The sequence below is a fragment of the Corylus avellana genome, chromosome ca9 (assembly GCF_901000735.1).
Source record: "Corylus avellana chromosome ca9, CavTom2PMs-1.0".
Lineage (NCBI taxonomy): Eukaryota > Viridiplantae > Streptophyta > Magnoliopsida > Fagales > Betulaceae > Corylus > Corylus avellana.
Window position 1 is genome coordinate 14,489,196 of NC_081549.1, and position 20,485 is coordinate 14,509,680.

A 20,485-nucleotide genomic window follows, 5' to 3' on the forward strand; every position below is an offset into this window, starting at 1 on the left:
AACTGTCCATCGGCAATGGATAAATAGGGCGCAAGTGGGAATACAATTCAGAAAAAAAAAAAAAAAAAGTTTTGCGGACTTGATTTCCTACCGATGGTGGAGGAGATGTTTCGTAGGTGTGACAAGGAGGAATTCGAGTTATTTTTGGGAATCTAGGAAGATATGGTTTCGCAGAAATCGAGTGGTTTATGGATGGGAGTTTTTCCACCCTAAAATACTATGGTGAGGGAAGCAAATAAATCTAGTGAGGAATATAAAAGGGTGAATATCAAAGAAGCGAGCTAAGCAAAGGAGATGAGAGGTGGGAATCAAGCAAGGTGGAAACCCCCTACTCGAGGCAAGTACAAGGTAAACTTGTGAGGGATTGTATCTTGAAGTCTAACTAAAATGAGGTAGCATTTTCAAGTGGCTGTATTTAGCAAAGAATTGGGACTACAAAATATCACGGGAAAACTTCACAAAGAATTCTTGAACTTTCAAGCCTTTTGAGAAGATTCTTCAAAATTTAAAATCTCTCAATTTTACTCAATGAACAACTTATAATTTGATGTAATTTCTCTCCTCGGGCGTTAAAACAAACGGTAAAAGGGATTAAATGACTTTTATACATTTGAAATTTTTTATAAAATTCTAAATCTATCCTTAATTTCAAATTAATTTTTTTTTAAAAAAAATCAAGGATATTTTGGTATCATAGCTTCCGTTACGAGTTAACGCCAAAAACAAATGGAGGGAATAGACTACATCAAATTAAAAAGTTTGAATGGTTAAATTGAGAGTTTTTGAATTTTGAAAATCTTTTCAAAACGTGTGAAAGTTTAGAGAATCTTTGCAAAATTTTTCCAAACATCATCTTGGAAGGAGACACGCTTAAAGTGGCAAATGCTCTGAATTTTGTACGGGCCAAAGTCACAGCAAATGTGGAAATTCTAGGGCATATGGACCTAGATAAGGCTGCAGCTAAACAAATCATAGACAATATTTGGTTGGACTAAATTCCAAACTATGGGGGTGTTTGGCAAATGGGATGGCCTAAACACTGTAGTTGATGTAGATTGATGTGAAAAAAAGTAAGAATGTTTGGTATAAAAAAAAATGAAAAAGTGATATGGAAAAATGAAAAAGTTTTGTTTTGTAGTGATTTTTTTATTTGAATAATAATAAAAAGTGAATGATTTGATATTAAAAGTAAAAAAAGTTAGAATGTTTTGATGTTTATTTTTTTGGAAAATGGTGATAAACAGTGTTTGGGCCAACCCCATCCCCATTACCAAACAAAGCCTATATCTGTGATGTTGTTTTATTAGAGTATTATGCCATATTTTATTGATAAATGAAATGTGAACAATTATTTAAAAAATAAAACAAAAATTCCCTCCTATTCGGCTTTTCACTATTCAGGCACCAACCCTCCTTCCTCCACATCACCCGCAGCAAATTAAGAAGAAGAAGCCCGAAAAGCAATGTACAAGTCGAGGCTGCAAGAGCTGTGCCACCAAAGGTCGTGGACCTTACCGGAGTACTCGAGCATAAGGGACGGCCCAGACCACAACCCTCGATTCACGGCCACCGTCACCGTCAATGGCGAACGCTTTCAGACCCGGAATGCTTGCAAATCATCCAAAGAGGCACAAAACGACGCCGCTCGCGATGCCTTCTACCGCTTCACCAACCCTAAGCCTCCCCCGCCGCTGCCTTCCATTCTCTCATCCTTTGGTCATTTCCCACAACCTTCACTTCCCTCATCATCTGGTAAAAATTCTATGGAAATTTGACATTTGATGTTTATGCTTCTTGTTGTTGTTGGGGTTTTTTTTTGGTTGTTGGTGGTTTTATAAAATTTGGATATTATCAGTTCTATAAATTTGTAGGCTAAAGGTCTGTTTGGATGCTGAGAAAAATGCAGGAAAAGGATAAATGTATATATTGTTTTCACAAATATAATTGGGTCTCAAAATATCTGATTTTTCCTGCCAAAAATCATGAACTGCCATGTGTCCCAGTGTCTTGGTCGATTGGGGTATGTTGTAGAATCCCTAATTTGCCATTTTGATCTTGATTTTTGCTCCATCTTGTTTGGGCACTCTTGTTCTTTATATTAAAGTATTTTAAGCGGAGGTAACTAGTTCAAATTCTCATCCCCTTGTGCTGACATGTAAGAAAAAAAGAAAGTATTTTTAAGGGTATATTTAATGCACTTTATTTTTAATTCAACATTATTTTATGTGCATTTATTTTATTCGGTAGCACATTTGGGCTAGCATTTCATTCTTACTTGCATTATGCCTCTATATGGTTGATAATTTAGTTATCAAATCTCTAGGCTTTTCTTTTCTTTTCTTTTTTCATAGGAATTAACTTCTTCCAAGGAAAGGGGATCCAATCACGGGTGGTATTTTTTGTGTGGACAATGGCTTAGGAAAAATATTGACACTGGATAGTTTGAGAAAAAGGATGTTGTGGTGGTGAAGTGGTGTTGCTTGTGCAAGAAGAGTAGGGAGGACATTGATCACTTGTTAATTCATTGTGAAGTAGCAAGAGAGGTATGGAGCTCTATTCTTAATCTGTTTATTTAGGGGTGGGCAAAATATCCGATTGTCGCCTACTGACTGACACTGAACCTCTGCCGACCAGCTACCGACTTCCGACGCTCGGTAGTCAGAATAAAAAATCTGTTTTGACGTCGATTTGGTTTGGTAGGCAATATAATTTTTATTTTGTTGGCTAACCGAATTGAATTGACTTAACCGACTATTCGAATGGACTTGCATCACTTGTTTAGCTCTCCATAGTTTTTTGCATCACTTGTTTAGCCCAAAAGCATGTCCAATAAACACTTGTTTAGCCCAAAAAAACAACAGTTTGGGCCCAAAAACAATTCATTTTGCCTCATAAAATAAGGCTTGGCCCAATATAAAAAGCCCACGACTAACCGACCGACATTTAACCGAATTTACTGAGTCAACCGACTTAACCGAAATAGTCTAAATTTATTCTTGTCGGTATGAAGTCGGTTAATTAACCGACTTAACCGACTTTTTTGATTCGGCGGGCAAAAATACCCCTATTGTCACCGATTTAACCAATACCCAGCCATATGTTTGGTGTTGATTGGGTTATGCCTAGACGGGTGAAGGATTTGTTGGTGAGTTAGGGAGGTCAAGTAGGGCGTGGTAATATTATGGAAGTATGAAGGTTGACTCCATTGTGTTTAATGCGGTGCCTTTGGATGAACTGAATGCTCGAAACTTGAAGATGTAGAGACTTCGATGATAGAGTTGCGGAAGATTATGTTCAACACTTTATATACTTCAATATAAGCACATCATAGCTTGCTTGTTTCTATTTTTGTAGATTTTTTGGACTTTTTTTCATCTTTATCTTCTAATTATGGGTTTCACTTGTATATTTCTTATGTACTGCGCTTTTTAATGATATTGAATTACTTATAAAAAAAGGAATTAACTTGTTATGATACATCCATCTCAAAGTTCCAAACTTTCTGTGTATGCTAGAAAATTTTTGTTGCTTTTATATTGTGTTCTCCTGCAGGTGCTTCAAGTGGAAGTACTGATTTGGATACTGTCCTCCCTGTGAGCAATGCATTGCAACCAAAAGTACAAGAAATATATCAAACTCCTCAGGTCAATGGAACTGCTTTACATGTCAACAATGATGATAGATCTAGAGGTAAGAAAAAAATTTCAATGCTCCATGAAGTCTCAACCAAAGATATCTCGGTTACAGAAATCATTTCCTTGTGTATTATGTGCAAAAATTATGAGGAGCCAGTAGACCATCTATTGTTGCATTGTTGTCTTGTTCTTTGTATACTCCTTGACCCTCGTGTACTTGGCTGGTGGCCTCTTGGTGTCTTTTTCAATGGAGCTTTCTGTTAAAAGAAGAAAAAAATTCTACTCCTTTATCTTGGGTTATTGTTACAGATGTTTCTTGCATTGGTATGTCCCACTTTGGGACTTCACTTATGTTTTGAACATGTTATTCTTTGGTTACATTATGAACTTACAACTTCCATTCTCCCTTGGATCATAGATATGCAACATTTGTACAAGAATCATCTGCAAAACTATGCTCAAAAGAGAAATCTCAGTCTACCTGTGTACTCTTGTGAACGTGAGGGGCCTCCTCATGCTAGTCGCTTTAAGTGTAAAGTCACAATCGATGGACAAACCTATGAGAGTCCAGAGTTCTTTGCCACTTTGAAGGATGCTGAACATGCAGCTGCAAAAGTTGCTCTAAGTTCATTGTCGCCAGATGGAGTTAAAGAGGCTAGTCTTCTATTTCCTCTTTCCATTTATATGACTTCTATGTTTATCTTTCAGAATGTTGTATTCACTGCATTTATAATCTCTCTCTTTTTGTTTTTTTTTGTTTGTTTGTTTGGGTTTTTTATTTTTATTTTTAATTTTTTATATTTTATTATAATTATGATTTTTTTTTTTCATATGTTAGGATGATTTGGGACTTTACAAGAACCTTCTACAAGAGTTGGTCCAGAAAGAAGGTTTTCGCTTACCAGTTTATGATACAAACAGATCTGGTGAAAGTCATGTACCAATTTTTGTTTCAACTGTGGAGATAGATGGAGAGATTTTTAAAGGACATGAAGCAGGAACCAAAAAGCAAGCAGAGATGAGTGCTGCAAAGGTTGCTTACACTACTTTGAAAGAGCGTAAGTGTACTTTTCTTTTGCAATATTAGTTTCAACATTGATGTTAGCCTTGAGTAAACTTTTTGCTTTCAAATGCTTATGCTTAAATCATGGATATTGTGTCTTAAATTGAACCTTGGGAGATACATACTGGGGCCATTTCTCTTATAAACCTAAATTAGGGGTGGGCAAAAACCCAACTCCAACGTGAGTTGGTCGGCTTCCAAAAAAAGGGGGGTTTGATGTTAGAAGCCATTTTTCAATTCCAACAAAAGTTGAGTCAGAAGTTGGAAGCCCAATAGTTCTTTTTGCCAATTTCTGACCCGACCTGACTTAAAAAAAAAAAAAAAAAAACAATTACAAAAATGAAATCATTTTGATTTTAATTATTTTAATTAGAGTTTTCCCTATGTCTAAACTGGTGTTGTTTTGGAGAAGCTATAAATTCTTTTTTCCCCAAAACCCTAGCTACGCTGTTTGTATTCTGATGTGGTCTCTCTCTCTTTCTAACCTTCTTGCTTTCCTAGATACCAAACACCCTTTGATCTACAATCTCCACCGTTGATTGAGTTTAATCTCCAATCTTCTCTAGTTTAATCTTGAATATGTTGAAGATGAAGAGGTCTTCATCATCTTTTTCGAAAGTTGAAGAAATCTTTGTTATCTTCGTTGAATCTATCCAAAAAATGGAAGAAAAAGCCCAAAAACAAACCCAGGAAAAATCACATTTAGTATAGCCCATCTTCGACTCTTTTGACCAACTCCAACTCCGACATTTGGACTTGGAGGTGGATCCGAAATCACTTCTGTTGGAGGTGGTGTTGGAGGATTTCTGATGCTTCTGACTCTAGTGGAGTTGGAAGCTGGAACAAGCATTTCAGACTACGTCAGAAGGTGCCCAGTTCTAATTGGGCCTAAATTATGAAGTATTAGAGCATGTAATTTTTGTGTAACAATATATAGGTTCATGCTTGGTAGTTGATTTGTAGGAAGTAAGGATGTCCTTGGATGATAATTGCTCATTTTAACCATGAAGCCTCTTTAGTAAGGACTACTTTGCTCTCATGGAAATTTACAAGTATAACCTATACATTTTACCACAAGAATACGGGAACGGGTTACCTAGTTTAGGAGTATTGTATTGCTTATAGTTTTGTCATGAAGTAAAACTTATATTTTATAATTTTAATGGCTTGATCTTAAGAAAGGTATATGGAATTGAGTGGGAATTAGATTCTTGAGCTTTTTGCATGACCTAACTTACTTGTGGGATATAATTAATGTGGATAATAGGTTTTTAGGTTTATAATCGGCTCGAGTTCAGACAACATACCAACTCCTTTTTATTAGTCATATGAAAGTGACTAATTGTCTAGAAGAAATAGCCTGTTAGATGTCAAAAGTCAATGATACTTTTAAGTGATAAGTCCTCCATATCCTCAAAACCATCAGTTCCACTTTCTTTGTGGAGATATCACACAAGGTAGACCAGGAAATGGAAAGGATTCTTAGAAATGATGCACTAGATTAATATATGCCAGAAACAGAGAGAGATAGGCAGAAAATCTAGGAATCAGGATAATGAAGTTGATGGTCAGTAGCTCCTTTCTCTCTTCTCTCTCCTCTCTACACGGCTTGTGTGTTGGAGCGTGGGTGGCGCGTGAGGTGTATTCTTAGTTAGGGTGGTGGTATCATGGCGGGAGGGAGAAGATGGTCAGTAGAGGCGAAGGAATTTGAACGGTGGTGAAGGCAGGGGCTGCGGGAGTGAAGATTTTCAAGAGGAGCAAAGGGAAGCAAAGGTCCATTTTCATCAAGAAGGATGAGCTAGAGTGGTTAGTTTGCAATGTGGAGGTTCTGGTGGCAGTGGAAAATTCAGAAGTTTTTTGGGATCAGTCCAGAGCGGGTTACCCACGGTTTATTGTGCAACGACGATCCAATATGCATGGGTATTTCCTGACGTTAGAGGAATTTGATGGGAGGCGAAGGTGTGGTTTGGTCCTCATTCCAGAAGGGCGCTTCTGGCAAGGTTGGAAACGCATCATTTTGGAGGTGCGTCTAGTAAGCTCGTCCCTTCGAGGTGCAAAGGAAGAGAAGAAGGTTCATGAGGGGAAGGAAAGGAGAAGTTATGCTGAGGTTTTGGGTCTGTCAGTAAATTCGGCAGAGGAGTGTTTTGGTCCATATACAGAGCCTATGGCTCGAGTGCCCAGATGGTTGAAGGAGTCCTCATTAGCAAAGGATAAACATGTTTTAGGCACTGGGAAAACAGGTTTGATGCCAAGGAAGCTAACTCAGATTACGGCGAGGCCACCAAGCGGTCAGGAGGGTGAAGGAAGTCGACAGCCGGAGCGGAAGAAAAGCATGGGGAAAGAAATGCAAGTGGCTAGGGCTCCGGTGAGTAACTTACAAGCGTTGGAGAGGTCGCCTATGATGAGGGGTGGTACTGTGCTAGCGTTGACGGGACGGGAGGTCTCTGAGTGTCAGAATCAGACCCATGCTAGTGTAAGTCTTGAGCTTCGTAATTGCAGAGAGACGTTGAAGTGGCTAAAAGGGGAAATAGACGTGGGACTTCATAGACTGGAATTGGCTCTTATAAGAGTGAAGGAAAGTGGGCTACGGTAGGTAGATAGGGGTGATGATCTAACCCAATCTGTTAGGCAAAGAAGTAAGCTGAAAGGGAAGGAATGGGCTGCTGGGCATGGTTCAAGGCCCGCGAGAGGCCCTGGATTAGACCAATCTGATAGAGAGGGAAGTGTACAAAAGGGGAAGGAGTGGGCAAAAAGAAAAGGCACACGGCCCACGAGAGAATTCAAGGCTAAAAAGGTATCAGTATATAAGTTAAAATCTATTGTGGGCTTGGGTGTGGGCCAAGATTGTCGAGGTGATGTGGGTCCAAATGGGAAGGGAACACGTGCTTCTCACCCGTCGATTACAAGCGTGTCATTGATGGATGGGAAAGAGGGTTGGATCGGAGACCCAGGGGCGTCATCATAGGAAGGAGGCACGTACTTTGTGACGAGTTCGCCGGTAGCCGTGGATGTCCCTGCCGACGCTCCTGTTATTCGCATGGACTTATCTGGAGTTCTTCCCGACGGTGAGGGCGCAATAGGTGTAACCGGAGCTCCTCAGAGTGCCCCGGCGAAGGCTCAGTTGGCCAAGGAAATGGCAGGTTCGCCCCAGATTTTGGAGGAGAAACCATCGCCGGTAGCTCCCACCGCCGATACAGAGTTGGCCGTGTCGGGAATGGATTTTGGCAGTGTGGGGCCGCGATTTAAGGCCGGTGAACCACTGCTTTCACCGGAGACTGTGTTGCAGGTCAGTGGGGAGGAAGCTTTGATGCAGACGACTCCGGCGATGTCTTCTTCAGTGATCGAGGTTAGAGATTTGGTGCCTTGGTCGCATGGTGATGGGAATCAGGAAGGTGTGCAGGTTTGTGAGGGGCCGGGTGTATCTTAGGGCCAAGGAGCCTTTGTTGGTTATCCTGGGCACTACCCCCCACTCAACGGGGTACATACGAGTATGGATATTGGGTGTTCAGAAGTGGTGGAAATGCATGAAGTTGGCCAATCTGTAGGAAAGGATGGCAGGGGGGTTGAGACACGAGACGAAGTTCCGGTTCCTTATGATGTTAGTGTGCCTTCTCCTTTGAATACGTATGGTCCTACTGTTGGGGGTGCGACGGGCTATTCGGATTGGGTCATCCAATGTGCTAATGAGATTTATCCGATTGTGGGGATTTCTTACACGGGTCATAAGCTGCAATTGCTAGCGCTTTTGACTTTTTTGGAAGAGGAACGAAGGAATAGTGTGATGATTATTAATATGAGCAGTGGCACTAAGGACAAGAGGGAGGTTAGGAATTTGGAGTGCTCGGTGAATTATGACACTAGAAGTGCGAGCTCTGGCCGTGGCAATAGAAAGGGGAGGGGGCATGTAGTGGCCTTATGAAGCTAAACATTCTTTCTTGGAATGTGAGAGGGTTGAACAAGAAGGACAAACGTTTGAGGGTGAGTAATATGCTCAGAGATTGGAAGGCAGATATTGTTTGTTTTCAAAAAACCAAGATTCAGGGTATGTCTCGCAATATAGTTCGTAGCTTATGGGGAAGGAGTCATGTGGATTGGTGTTGTTTGGATTCTAGCGGGGCTTCAGGTGGTATTTTGATTATGTGGGATAACAGGGTGGTAGAGAAGGTTGATGTTTGTGTGGGGACTTACACCTTGGCAGTGTCTTTCAGAAATATTGAGGATCATTCTGTCTGGGCTTTTGCTGGGGTTTATGGTCCGAACCTCAATAGGGATAGAAGGCTCATTTGGGAGGAGTTAATTGGTGTTATTAGTTGGTGGGACATGCCGTGGTGTATTGAGGGTGATTTCAATGTCACTCGGTTCCCTAGCGAAAGGTCAGGTGAAGCCCACCTGGATTCGGCCATGATGGAATTTTTCAGACTTTATTTCTGAACAAGGGCCGATGGATCTTCCCCTGATTAGGGATTCGTTTACATGGTCAATTTCTAATGATCCCCCTCTGTGGTCAAGGATTGATTGGTTTTTTATTTCCCCGGAGTTGGAGGCTCGGTTTCCAGGGGTTAGGCAGAAGAGGCTTTCCCGTCTATGCTCGGATCATTTCCCAATCATCCTTGAGCTGGGGGAGGTGTCAAGGGGGAAGAGGCCGTTTAAATTCGAAAATGTGGCTTAAAGCGGAAGGTTTTGTGGCCCTAGTGAAACAATGGTGGGACTCCTATGTGTTTCATGGTACGCCGAGTTTTGTTCTTGCTTGCAAGCTCAAGGCCCTGAAGCTAAATTTGAAGACTTGGAATTAGGAGGTATTCGGCAACATTGATAGGAGTAAGAGGATGCTTCTTGAAGAGCTTCGGCTGTTGGATGTGAACGAAGAAAGTAGGGCATTGGATGCGGGGGAGGTTATGAGGAAGGCAGAAGTGATTCGAGAGTTAGAGAATTGCACTCTTATGGAGGAGGTGAGTTGGAGGTAGAAATCCAGGGTGATGTGGTTGAAGGAAGGCAATAAGTGTACTAAATTTTTTTTCACTCCATAGCCAATTCTAATAGAAGACATAACTCTTTGGATACTCTCATGATTGGGGATAACATCTCTTCAGATCCGACTGAGATTAGTGAGAACATTGTTGAGTTCTATCAAAAACTTTTCTCGGAGCAATGCCGTTGGAGGCCTATGGTAGATGGTATTTCCTTTGATTCCATTTCGGAGGTGGAGGCTAGTTGGTTGGAGAGAGACTTCAAAGAGGACAAGGTTAGAAAGGTAGTGTTTAAAATGAATGGCAATAAGGCGTCGGACCCCGATGGGTTTTTGACAAGTAATAAGAAGTTTTATTAAAGAAGGAGAAAAGCGAGAGGCACCCCTAATTACACACGAAGTATACAAAGGGAGCCCAAAGAAAAACCCCAGCACACCCACCCAGAAAAACCAAACAACCACCCAAAAACCCTCAAACAAACACACCAACGCAAAGCCCACTAACCAAACACCCTTATCCCTTCACAAAAGACTATGACACAATAATCCTGCCCTTCCTTCTCCTGGACGACGCACTAGCATTGCCATAGTTAACGGAACTTTCTAAATTTAACAGCTCTCTTTTGTCCTTATTCCTAGGCCTTTTTCCTTTAGCCCTAGGCCGGGCGACGTCCATAACCCAAAGAAAATCCGCTGAATATGGATCCTCCTCTTCACCGCAATCCAACCCCCAATCAAGGGGATTGGGGGACAGCTCCCCAAACTTGAAAGCTTCATCCAAAACTGAAGAGTTGCCACCCACTACTTCATCATCCTTAACAGCCACATGCGATGAAGACCTGAGACTCCCTTATTTCTTTCGGACTTGGGTTAAGAAACCCTCGCCGTAGAAAGCCCCTCATTGGATTAGAGTTCTTAGAATCAGGCTTTCTTATAGCCACCTGACCGTGTGCAACCTCCGATGACGCCAGAGCAACAAACCCTGCAACTGGTTGGTAATGTATCTGCGGAGCACTAAAAGATTCCACCGCCTCAAGAAGAAGAGAATCATTCACCCGAATTCCTCTTTCTTTCTTAGCTCTCCGGTATTATCTCAATGTCTGCTTATATACAGGAACCCCACTGCCTAGAGACATGCGTAACCTCTCTCCCAAAGCTAGCGCCCCTGCAGAATTTGCATCATGATTTTCCGGTAGAACAATCTGCCCAAATGAGAGTGTAGAAGAGGGCGGGACCGAGACGAGCATCAACAACGAGCACCTGGTCAAACCCGTTCGCCTTCGAAGGCACTAATGCTAGCACAAGCAAACGTCCTCCTAAAAACCTCTCAATTTCTTTCTTCACAGACGCCAAATTCCGTTCCTCCTCAGGGGACAACACCTCACAAGCTTCCTTGCTTGCCTGACGAAAAGACTCCTCCAAGTCCTTCAAGATTGCCATATGCGTAACGTCATCCTTAACCACTTCCCGAAAAGACTCAATCAGCCATTTTTGTGATTTGTTCAGACCAGAATCAACAATGGCATTAGACGTGAGCGTTGGCGAGGAAAGAGGGACAGAAACCTCCTCAGCCTCAGCCACTATCACACCTGCGGAAGAATCAGCAGACGAGGGAAGGGCTGAGGTAAGAGGGTTAGAAGGAGGGTCACCGGCATGGACCGTCTGGAAGCCGGCATGAACAGGAACACCGGCTTAAAATCCGAGGCTCTGTCCCCCGCTTAGCTGTCGCGGCCCCTATCTCCCTGTGAGACAGATAATCATCACTGCCCAGAGATATGTCTTGCACTGACAGCCCAAGAGCCTCAGCAGATGAAGGAATCATCGGAGATGACACCGGCGAAGTCGACCCAGAAACTGCAGACAAAGCAAACCCAGAACCCGCTGACGAAGCAAACCCAATACCCTCCGACGAAGAACCCAAACTCGGCAATCACATGAGCAGCTGCACCCGCGGGAACCACTGCGTTGGAGACCACAGAAGTTGCCAGAAAAGACCCCGGATTGAACACCGACGAGGCAGAAACTAGCAACGGCGACGACTGCTCCGATAGGGCAGACCCAAGACCCGCACGAGGCCCAGAAGCAGACTTGCGTCCAGCTCTCCGCCTAAACCCAACAATAAGTTTAGGCTTCAGGCCCATCCTAAGACAAGCCCGGTCCAGAACAGGCCCAGGCTTCGCAAGAAGCTTCTTCCAACAACCAGGAACCCAAGAGCCTTCAAACCAAGAATTGGGCTTAAAGCCCAATCCGATAGAGAAGAGCCGAATCACATCAGCCCTAAGATTATTCAGTTACGCCTTCAACGAGCGCACAACCCTAATCAACTTCGTCGCAGGATCGCCGCCACCACCCTTAACCAACTCAGGATAGCCCACCAGCGGAATCTGAGCGCCAACCGGCTTCACATCACCAGAATCCTCGGACAGCACCGCCGCATAGGACCGATTCGAAATAGCATTCGGTATACCTCCTAAACCCTTCGTCTTCGCTGCGAGAGACACCAAAAATTTTCGTAGTTCATCCACAAAGCAGCGCCAACCCCAACCTTCACGGCCCTCAGGGAGCCAAATCACCCCTTTCCGAACACCATCAGCAAAGACCCCGACCACTAAGAACCGACCGGCCTTATTGCAGCCCTTATGGATCTTCAAAATCATCTCGTTCTCCCGAAACGATTTGGCGAAGAATTGTGACGCTTGAGATTTCAGCGCCTCCTCCACCATGTCCGCCAGCCAATTGGAACATCGGAGGCTCAGAGCAAAAGAGCCAGAGAACCCTTTTCTCTTTTCTTCCAAGCGCAACTCAGGCTTGCCAGCTTTCGCCAAAAAGAGAACGATTTAGCTTCCACAACAAATCTTCGCTCCATCCTGTCCATGGCAAACGCATCCCACGATCCCGAACCTGGGTCTAGCGGAAACGCGCCTGCACGCACCTCCGCTAGAGAGGAAAAAGAGAAAACTAGGAGAATTCTAGAGTGAGAGTCTCTCGTCTAGAGAGAACCGATTAAACCTGAAGTTGCTCTCTTAGTGCATTTCATGCTGAAGGGATGTTTGAGAAGAGCCTCAATACTTCTTTCATTTCGCTTCTTACGAAGGTTCCCGACGCTATCAATCTCAAAGACTTTTGGCCAATTAGCCTTGTGGGAGGTATCTACAAAATCATAGCCAAGGTTTTAGCAAATAGATTGAAGGTAGTTCTGGATAAGATTATGTCTCAGTCCCAAAGTGCTTTTATCAAGGGTAGGCAGATCCTAGATCCTATTTTGATTTCTAATGAATGCCTTGATAGTTGGTTGAGATCGAGGGAGCCATGGGTTATTTGCAAAATGGATTTGGAAAAAGCTTATGATCATGTGAATTGGGATTTCTTGTTATATATGCTTAAGAGGTGTGGCTTTGGTGGGATTTGGTGCTCTTGGATAAAACATTGCATTTATTTGGTGTAGTTCTCGATTCTGATCAATGGTTCTCCTAATGACTTTTTTAGCAGTTCCAGGGGTTTGAGACAAGGGGACCCCCTGTCTCCTCTGCTGTTTGTTTTTGTGATGGAAGCTTTAAGTAGGATGATCTCGGCGACAGTTAATGGGGGGCTTATAGAAGGTTTCCAGGTCGGTAATAGTACACTCTCTCATCTTTTATTTGTGGACGAGATACCTTGATCTTTTGCAATGCTATGCCCACCCAGCTACGCTATTTGCGGAGTTTATTTTTGCTGTTTGAAGCTGCTTCCGGTTTGAAGGTTAACTTGGCCAAGTCGGTGTTAATTCCAGTGGGGAATGTGGAGGAAGTGGACAGGTTAGCCGGTATTCTAGGGTGTGGGGTTGCTTCTTTGCTAGTAAAGTACCTTGGTCTGCCGCTAGGAGCTTCTTGTAAGGCTAAGCATATTTGGGATGGAGTTATCGAGAAGATAGAACGTCGGTTGGCCGGTTGGAAAATGTTGTATTTGTCGAAGGGTGGAAGAGTCACGCTTATCAAGAGCACTCTCGCCAACTTGCCTACTTACTATTTGTCTCTTTTCCCTATTCCGGTTAGTGTTGTTAAGTGAATTGAGAAGTTGCAGTGGGATTTTCTATGGGGTGGTCTAGGCGAAGAGTTTAAGTACCACCTGGTGAAGTGGTCGAAGGTTTGCACTCCGATTAAGGAGGGCAGTTTGGGTATTAGAAACTTAATGGTATTCAACCACGCCCTATTAGGGAAATGGTTGTGGCGCTATGGAACAGAGAGAGATACTTGGTGGAGGGCTGTGGTGGATGCAAAATTTGGAAGTTTTTGGGGAGGGTGGTGCTCTTTGGAGCTGGGTGGATCTTTTGGGGTGGGGTTATGGAAGAACATTAGGAAAGGGTGGGACACTTTCAAAGGATTTACATGGATTGAGGTAGGGGATGGGACTAGGGTTTGCTTCTGACATGATTTGTGGTGTGGTGATACGGCTCTCAAGATAGCTTTTCCAAGCTTTTTCAGTATTGCTTGTGCAAAGGACGCCTCAGTTGCGGCTCATTTGGAGGTGCTGGTTGGCTCTAACCAGTGGAATGTTAGTTTTTTTAGAGAGGCTCATGATTGGGAGGTGGATGTATTGGCCTCTATTTTTCAGGTGTTACATTCTGCTCGAGTGAGTCGAGGGTGTGAAGATAGGTTGTGGTGGAATTCTTCCAAAAGAGGCCGTTTCAAAGTCAAGCTCTTCTACGCTTCCTTGGCATGTATTGAAGGGAGGGGATTCCCTTGGAAGAGTGTGGTGAACACAAGCTCCTCCGAGGGCGAGTTTCTTTGTGTGGTCGGCGGCTTTGGGCAAAATTCTGACCTTAGATAACCTCAGGAAGTGACAGTTGATTGTGACGAACAGATGTTGTATGTGCAAGAGGAGTAAGGAGACGGTGGATCATCTTCTCCTTCATTGCGAGGTTGCTTATGCTTTGTGGAGTGCCTTTTTTGGTCGGTTTGGGTTGTCTTGGGTGATGCAGAGACGGGTCTCGGATTTACTCGCCTGTTGGTGGTCTTCGGGGAGGGGGAGTGCCGCAGTTTGGAAGATGGTGCTTACTTGCTGTTTTTGGTGTTTATGGAGGGAAATAAATAATAGGTGTTTTGAGGACTTGGAGGGGACATTGGAAGACATATTAGCCTCTTGCTTTCATTCTTTGTATCTCTGGACAGTTGCGCATGTCTTTCTGGTGTCGATTAGCTATGATGATTTTCTTGTTCGCTTTTCCCCTTCTAGTTAGGTGATCCTGTTGTATACTTTCAGTGTACTTTTGGGCGCCTTTACGCTTTTAATAAAACAGATTATTACTTATCAAAAAAAAATACTGAGATTTCACAAGGTTTGTCAAGCCAACATGGGAGCTTCTTATAAAATCAGTCTCCAAGGTAAATCAATCCTTAAGGTATGCCCTGTTATCAAATTGTTGCATTTATTTCCTTTTTACATAGACTAGCATAGTCATTTCTTTTGTTCTTGGGTCATAATGGGATGGGCCATTTTTGGACACATGAAGAAACCCCTACTCTCACCCTAAATAAATAGAATTGGCCCATTGAATTCTATTATAGAGTGTGCCCAGTCCCAAAAGCAACTATATGGTTTATTTATTTTTTCCGAAAGTCAAGTGCATTATGAGAGGGTCAAGGGTTAGAGGTTCAACCGTTGGGCAGACCTCAGTTGGACTATGATGTTAGGATAATGTCATAAATATAGAATTACTAATTTATAAATTAAAACAAAATTATAAAAAATCAAATAATTAATCAAAAGGTTACTATAGTAATTTAGGGGTTTATGTTTATATTACCACATTTACCTTGTTGGAATTAATGTTGTGAAAAACATAAAAGTAATTTAGATTCGTCCACGAGCTACAGTTCAATTCCTCGTATGTGCAAAATTTATTTTTAGCCTCCTCTTGTGGCTTAACAGTTGGATCATGGTCAAACATGGTTCAATCAGTTCTTGACAAAAAACAGCTTTAGAACTTTGACTGGGCTAGAATCAAGGCCAATTTCCTATTACCAGGATTGAAAACACTGTTAGCTCTGGCCACGGTAAGTTCAACCTGCAATTGGGACAGCATTGAAACATCCTAGATATACCAGTCCTTGAAATTAGTAATAGGGGTATTATTGGTAGGTTTATTAATCAGTCCTCATGTTAAAAGGTAATTAGAGTGGTCAATAAGTCTTAATAGACTTTTTTTTTTTTTTTTTTTTTAATGACAAGGAATTCCTCAAAACAGGGCTATTTCGTGTACTTATCCCTGTCGGGTAAATTTTGGACCCATGCAAAGTGTCTCCTCTACACAAATTGAGTAATATTCTGGCTTGCTGGCGGGCTGGCCCCAATGAATTATTGGCACCCAATGGGATTCGAACCTTAAACTTGATAAAAATGCCACCAAGACCAAGACTTTTACTACTTAAGCCAACCCCTTGGGGTTTGGTAGACTCGTATTTTATATTTAGAATGTCTAAGAGCATTAAATACGAATGAAGCTTCCATTCTCTGTAAATTGTGAATGAAAGGCAAGCACACTTCTTTTGACTGCAAAATTATTCCATTGCTGGGATTCTTTACTCATAGCCTTCTAAGGTTTCATTTGCTGTTTTGCAGCAAAGTCTAATTGTTGCAGCAGTTTCTTTGATCCATCCATACGTGATGTCAGAACACTATTATATGGAAAGTTTACAAGGGAAACACTCAAAAAGAAAAGCTAACTTGTAAGATTTAATGATCCAAAACCTCCCCTGAATTTGAGATTGAAAAGAAACTTGTAGCTGAAGTCCGATTATAGGAAGAATGTAAAAACACTTGGCTAACAGTAGGAACTTGGTCAACATGGTCCAATCTGTTCTGGACCAAAAACAGGTTAGGAAATATGATCAGGCCAGAATCAATTTCTACCAGGTTTTAAAACACCATTAGCTCCGGCCAGCCTGAGTTTAAACCTGCACTTGGGACATCATTTAAACATCCTAGATAAACTAGTCCTTGGGAATCAATAATAGACATATTTTAGTAGGTTTATTAATATGTCCTCATGCCAGGTTTTGAGAACTTAAAATGTAATTAGCGTGGTCAATAAGTCTTAGTACTATTATTTCATATCTAGGAACTAATGGAAATAATTAATGTCTGTTAGAATGTCTAAGAGCATTAAATATGAGTGAGGCTTCTATTCTCTATAAATTATGAATATGAGCAAGCATTTTTTTTATAAGTAATTTTTACCCCATAGGGAGGGAAAATATGAGATCAAATTAGTGTTCTCTGTTTCATGAGGTGTGATCCCTAGTTGATTAAGCTACTCTTTGGGGTAAAGGAAGCACATTTCTTTTGACTACAAAAATATTCCATTGCTTGGATTCATTTCCTTATAAGCCTTCTAAGCCATCATTAGCTGTTCGTAGCAAGTTCTAATTGCTGCAATATTTTCCTCACTGCACCTCATACATGATGTCAGAATAGGTTAGGTTGAGCTTATGGTTAACCTTCAAGCTGACCTTGACAGCCCTGATCCATTTGTTAAGTGCGCTGCTAAAGAGGAAAAGTCCAACAAAAGGGCACAACACTAGCACACTGGAAGTTACGAGGGAACCACTCAAAAGGAAAAGCTAACATCTAAGATTCAAAGATCCAAAAACTCCTTTGAATTTGAGGTGGAAAAGCAACTTGTAGCTGAAGTCCAATCACTGACAGAATGTGAAAACAGAAACTTCAACTTCATCAGGGAAATTAACATTTCTCAAATGTCTCTGCTTTCTCATCTCTACAAATGCACCACATGATACACAACCACCTTCCAAATGTCACTTCTTACAATGTCTTCTAAACTGCCCCTTCCAGCATGGCAACAAATTGACAACTGTGTTAGGCATAACCCATGAAATTACGAATTGGCCAAGCACCAACGACCACAATTCTCTAGCTACTAACAGTGAAGACGAAGATGACGGCTGTCTCTCCCCTTGATTTATACATGCAACAGCTCTACTACTATTATTTGAAGATTCTGCAAATTATCCCTAGTTTAAATCTCTACTTTGTATCTTTGGACAGCAGATTTTGTTTATCCTTTGGTGATTAGTTACCATGATTTCCTTGCTCTCTTTTCTTCTTATAGTTTGGTATTTTTTCATGCATACTTCCTATGTATCTAGGAGTGCCTTATGCTTTTTTAGATAATTTGATTACTATTTAAAAAAAAAAATACATCTTCTCTAATGCTGCTGTCCAAGTGAAAAATGCTACTGTAGGCAGTGCTCTTCCCCTTCCAAATTCTCCTAATCCTACTAATTGCAAGCTCAATTATGCTAATACAAGATGGGTGAGACTGCATAAAGGGGGCATATCAAAATTATAATATGAAGATAAGATTGGTAATGGTTACCAATGAAGTACTCATATTTACATGCTGCTGTTATGACAGCCTCTGTTCCATATACAGGTTTTACTTTTTGAATGGGAGGGCTCTTGTAACTTTTTTTCCTTTCAAGCTTGTGCTGCTTGCTAGTTATTATTTTTTGCATCATTTTGGTAAACCAATAGTGTACCCCATAAATTCAGTTGGCCTTTCGATCTAGCGCCTGGATTCTGGTACAAGGTAATATGTCTGTAATTCATGACAACAAGCATCAACTTATGGGGAAACTTTTTCCAAATAATTGGAACTCGAATTCTTAGCTAAGCTACAACCCCTTAAAAAAAAAAATAATACTTGATTGGAGGGTTGATTCTTTTACATTCTGGTTGTGCTAGTTTTAAATCTTGAAGTCACGGCTTAGTGATTGATGCTCAGAAGATTTAACTCACTACTCAAACCTTAAGAAGAAAAAGTGAAATTAAAATCAGTATGTAGGACTTAGAGGGACCAGAGAAGAAAGTGATTCACACAATTGTTATGGGAAACAGTTCCAGAAATATTAATTTTCATAAACAAACATCCTCTAGTAAATTAATCTTGTAGAATATGCTGTGATGCCAGTTTTAATGACTTGTTAATTATGAACATATCAGCGAAAAATATGAAAAGAAGAAAATGGTTGCATTAGGAACAACCATGATCCTTGATTTGCATCCATCATAGTATATTTCATACACATTTTCCCTTCCTCTCAGGTAAGTCGGGTCAGAGCCCTTTGATTCTGCGCCCTCCTCACCAAGAAGATGCTCCTGAGTTCTCATCTTCTAGCCTGCGACCAAATTTTACTTCTGATCTGCAACAGCATGTTGGAGCCAAAGACCCCGCCATGAGTATGAATCCATGCACCATTACTGAGGGACAAGCTGAGGATAGAGGTGAAATTTTCTTAAGGCTGTTGACATTTTATTTTAATCCATGTTACTATTTTTGCTAGATCGTCATTGTCTGCATCAGATTTGGTTTTTTCATTTTAATTAATTTCCCCTTTTTTCGTCTTGCTGGGCTCATATTATTTGTAATTGATGGCTCCTGAGATGAATGCGATTGTCTGCTGTGGCAGTGGCATAACTCATCTTGCACTTAACTAGATCCAAAAGCACATTAATTGCCACAACTCATTAATAGTTGCATATTTTTAGCAGGCTATATATGTGTGTTCAATTGCACCTAAAGTTCATTAGACTTGAATACATCTTTCTCTTGTTGGTAGGTAAATTAAAATACACTAATACCATTTATGTCTCTAAGAGCCATCTCATCTGATTGATTACAGTAAGTGCCGAAGACAGCCGTTATCATCCCTCCAGTCTATCTTCAGGATTGGATTCCATGACGAGTAGCAGAGGTTCATCTTCATCCAACTCTTTAAATGCTTGTGCACCGGACACAGTCTTCTCTGATATTCCTCACATGTCTGAAAATGGCCTATCTCAACCTTCTTCACCTTCTGACTGCTCCACTGAGTTGGCTGTGGACTCGAGTCTTTTGCTGGCAGCTGGAATGAGTAGCTCATCCCGCAAAAGGGTCTTTGTTTACTCACGCACGCCAAACATGACAAATCCTAAGGGGTTTACTATATTGCCCAGGAGTGATGATAAATGGGTGGCTTACTCCCCAAACTGAGACGCAGGCTTAGCTTGCGGGCTCTTAATTACCAATTTTATTTCTAATGACTTCTACGTTATTGAACTCTCAGTTGTGCATGCCTAAATATATGATGTTGAAAGTAAATAAGAATTGGTAATGATGGATTTGACGGAAACCCACTCCAGACAAGGATCTCCAACAATTTGTTGCCTAAATTACTAACAAATTGGGCAGCACATGTGAAAAAATCTACATGAGACACACCTACTCGAGTAAATGGCTGAACAGTCCAAAACTTATTTGAATAAGTGGATTCTATGTTAGATTCTGCACAATCCACATGCTTATCCTGTCAGATTTCAATATCTACTTGTATTGCTGAGTTGGTGCAACTGGAATAATGATGAGGATGTCTGCTGCATTCCCTTGTGCTACTTAATTTAAACAGCTGTCAGGAGTTGCAGTCTACTTACTGTAATTTATTATTATTATTTTTGTTGTAACTTTCTTACTGTAATTGTTCATATAATCGACTGCTCATGCTACTATGAGTAATGATATAAGGAGGACTAGAGTCTTCATAAAGTTCTTCCAAGTGATTTAATTTTTAAAATCACCATTAAATTTGAGATAATTATTATTAAATTTTGATTTATCGGTGATTTTAAATAGGAAAATTATATATAAACTCTTTAGGTCAACGCGTTTTTTTTAAAAACTTCCTGAATTTTTTTTTTTCGGAAATTTAGTCCCTGGGTAACTTGAAACTACTAAAAATTTTCTACCGTCAATTTTTGTTAACTGCTGTTAATCCACTCAAAATTTCT

The 20,485-nt window shown here is 41.2% G+C and overlaps 1 protein-coding gene across 1 annotated transcript; it reads left to right on the top strand.

Moving 5' to 3' along the window:
• The first annotated feature begins 1,316 nt into the window (after positions 1-1,316).
• LOC132191304 (double-stranded RNA-binding protein 4-like) lies at positions 1,317-20,262 on the top strand. The gene is made up of 6 exons (XM_059606253.1): positions 1,317-1,752; positions 3,553-3,690; positions 4,054-4,289; positions 4,474-4,693; positions 18,767-18,946; positions 19,345-20,262. The coding sequence occupies exons 1-6, from the start codon at positions 1,464-1,466 to the stop codon at positions 19,692-19,694; spliced, it is 1,413 nt and encodes a 470-aa protein (XP_059462236.1). The 5' UTR covers positions 1,317-1,463; the 3' UTR covers positions 19,695-20,262.
• Positions 20,263-20,485: the final 223 nt, after the last annotated feature.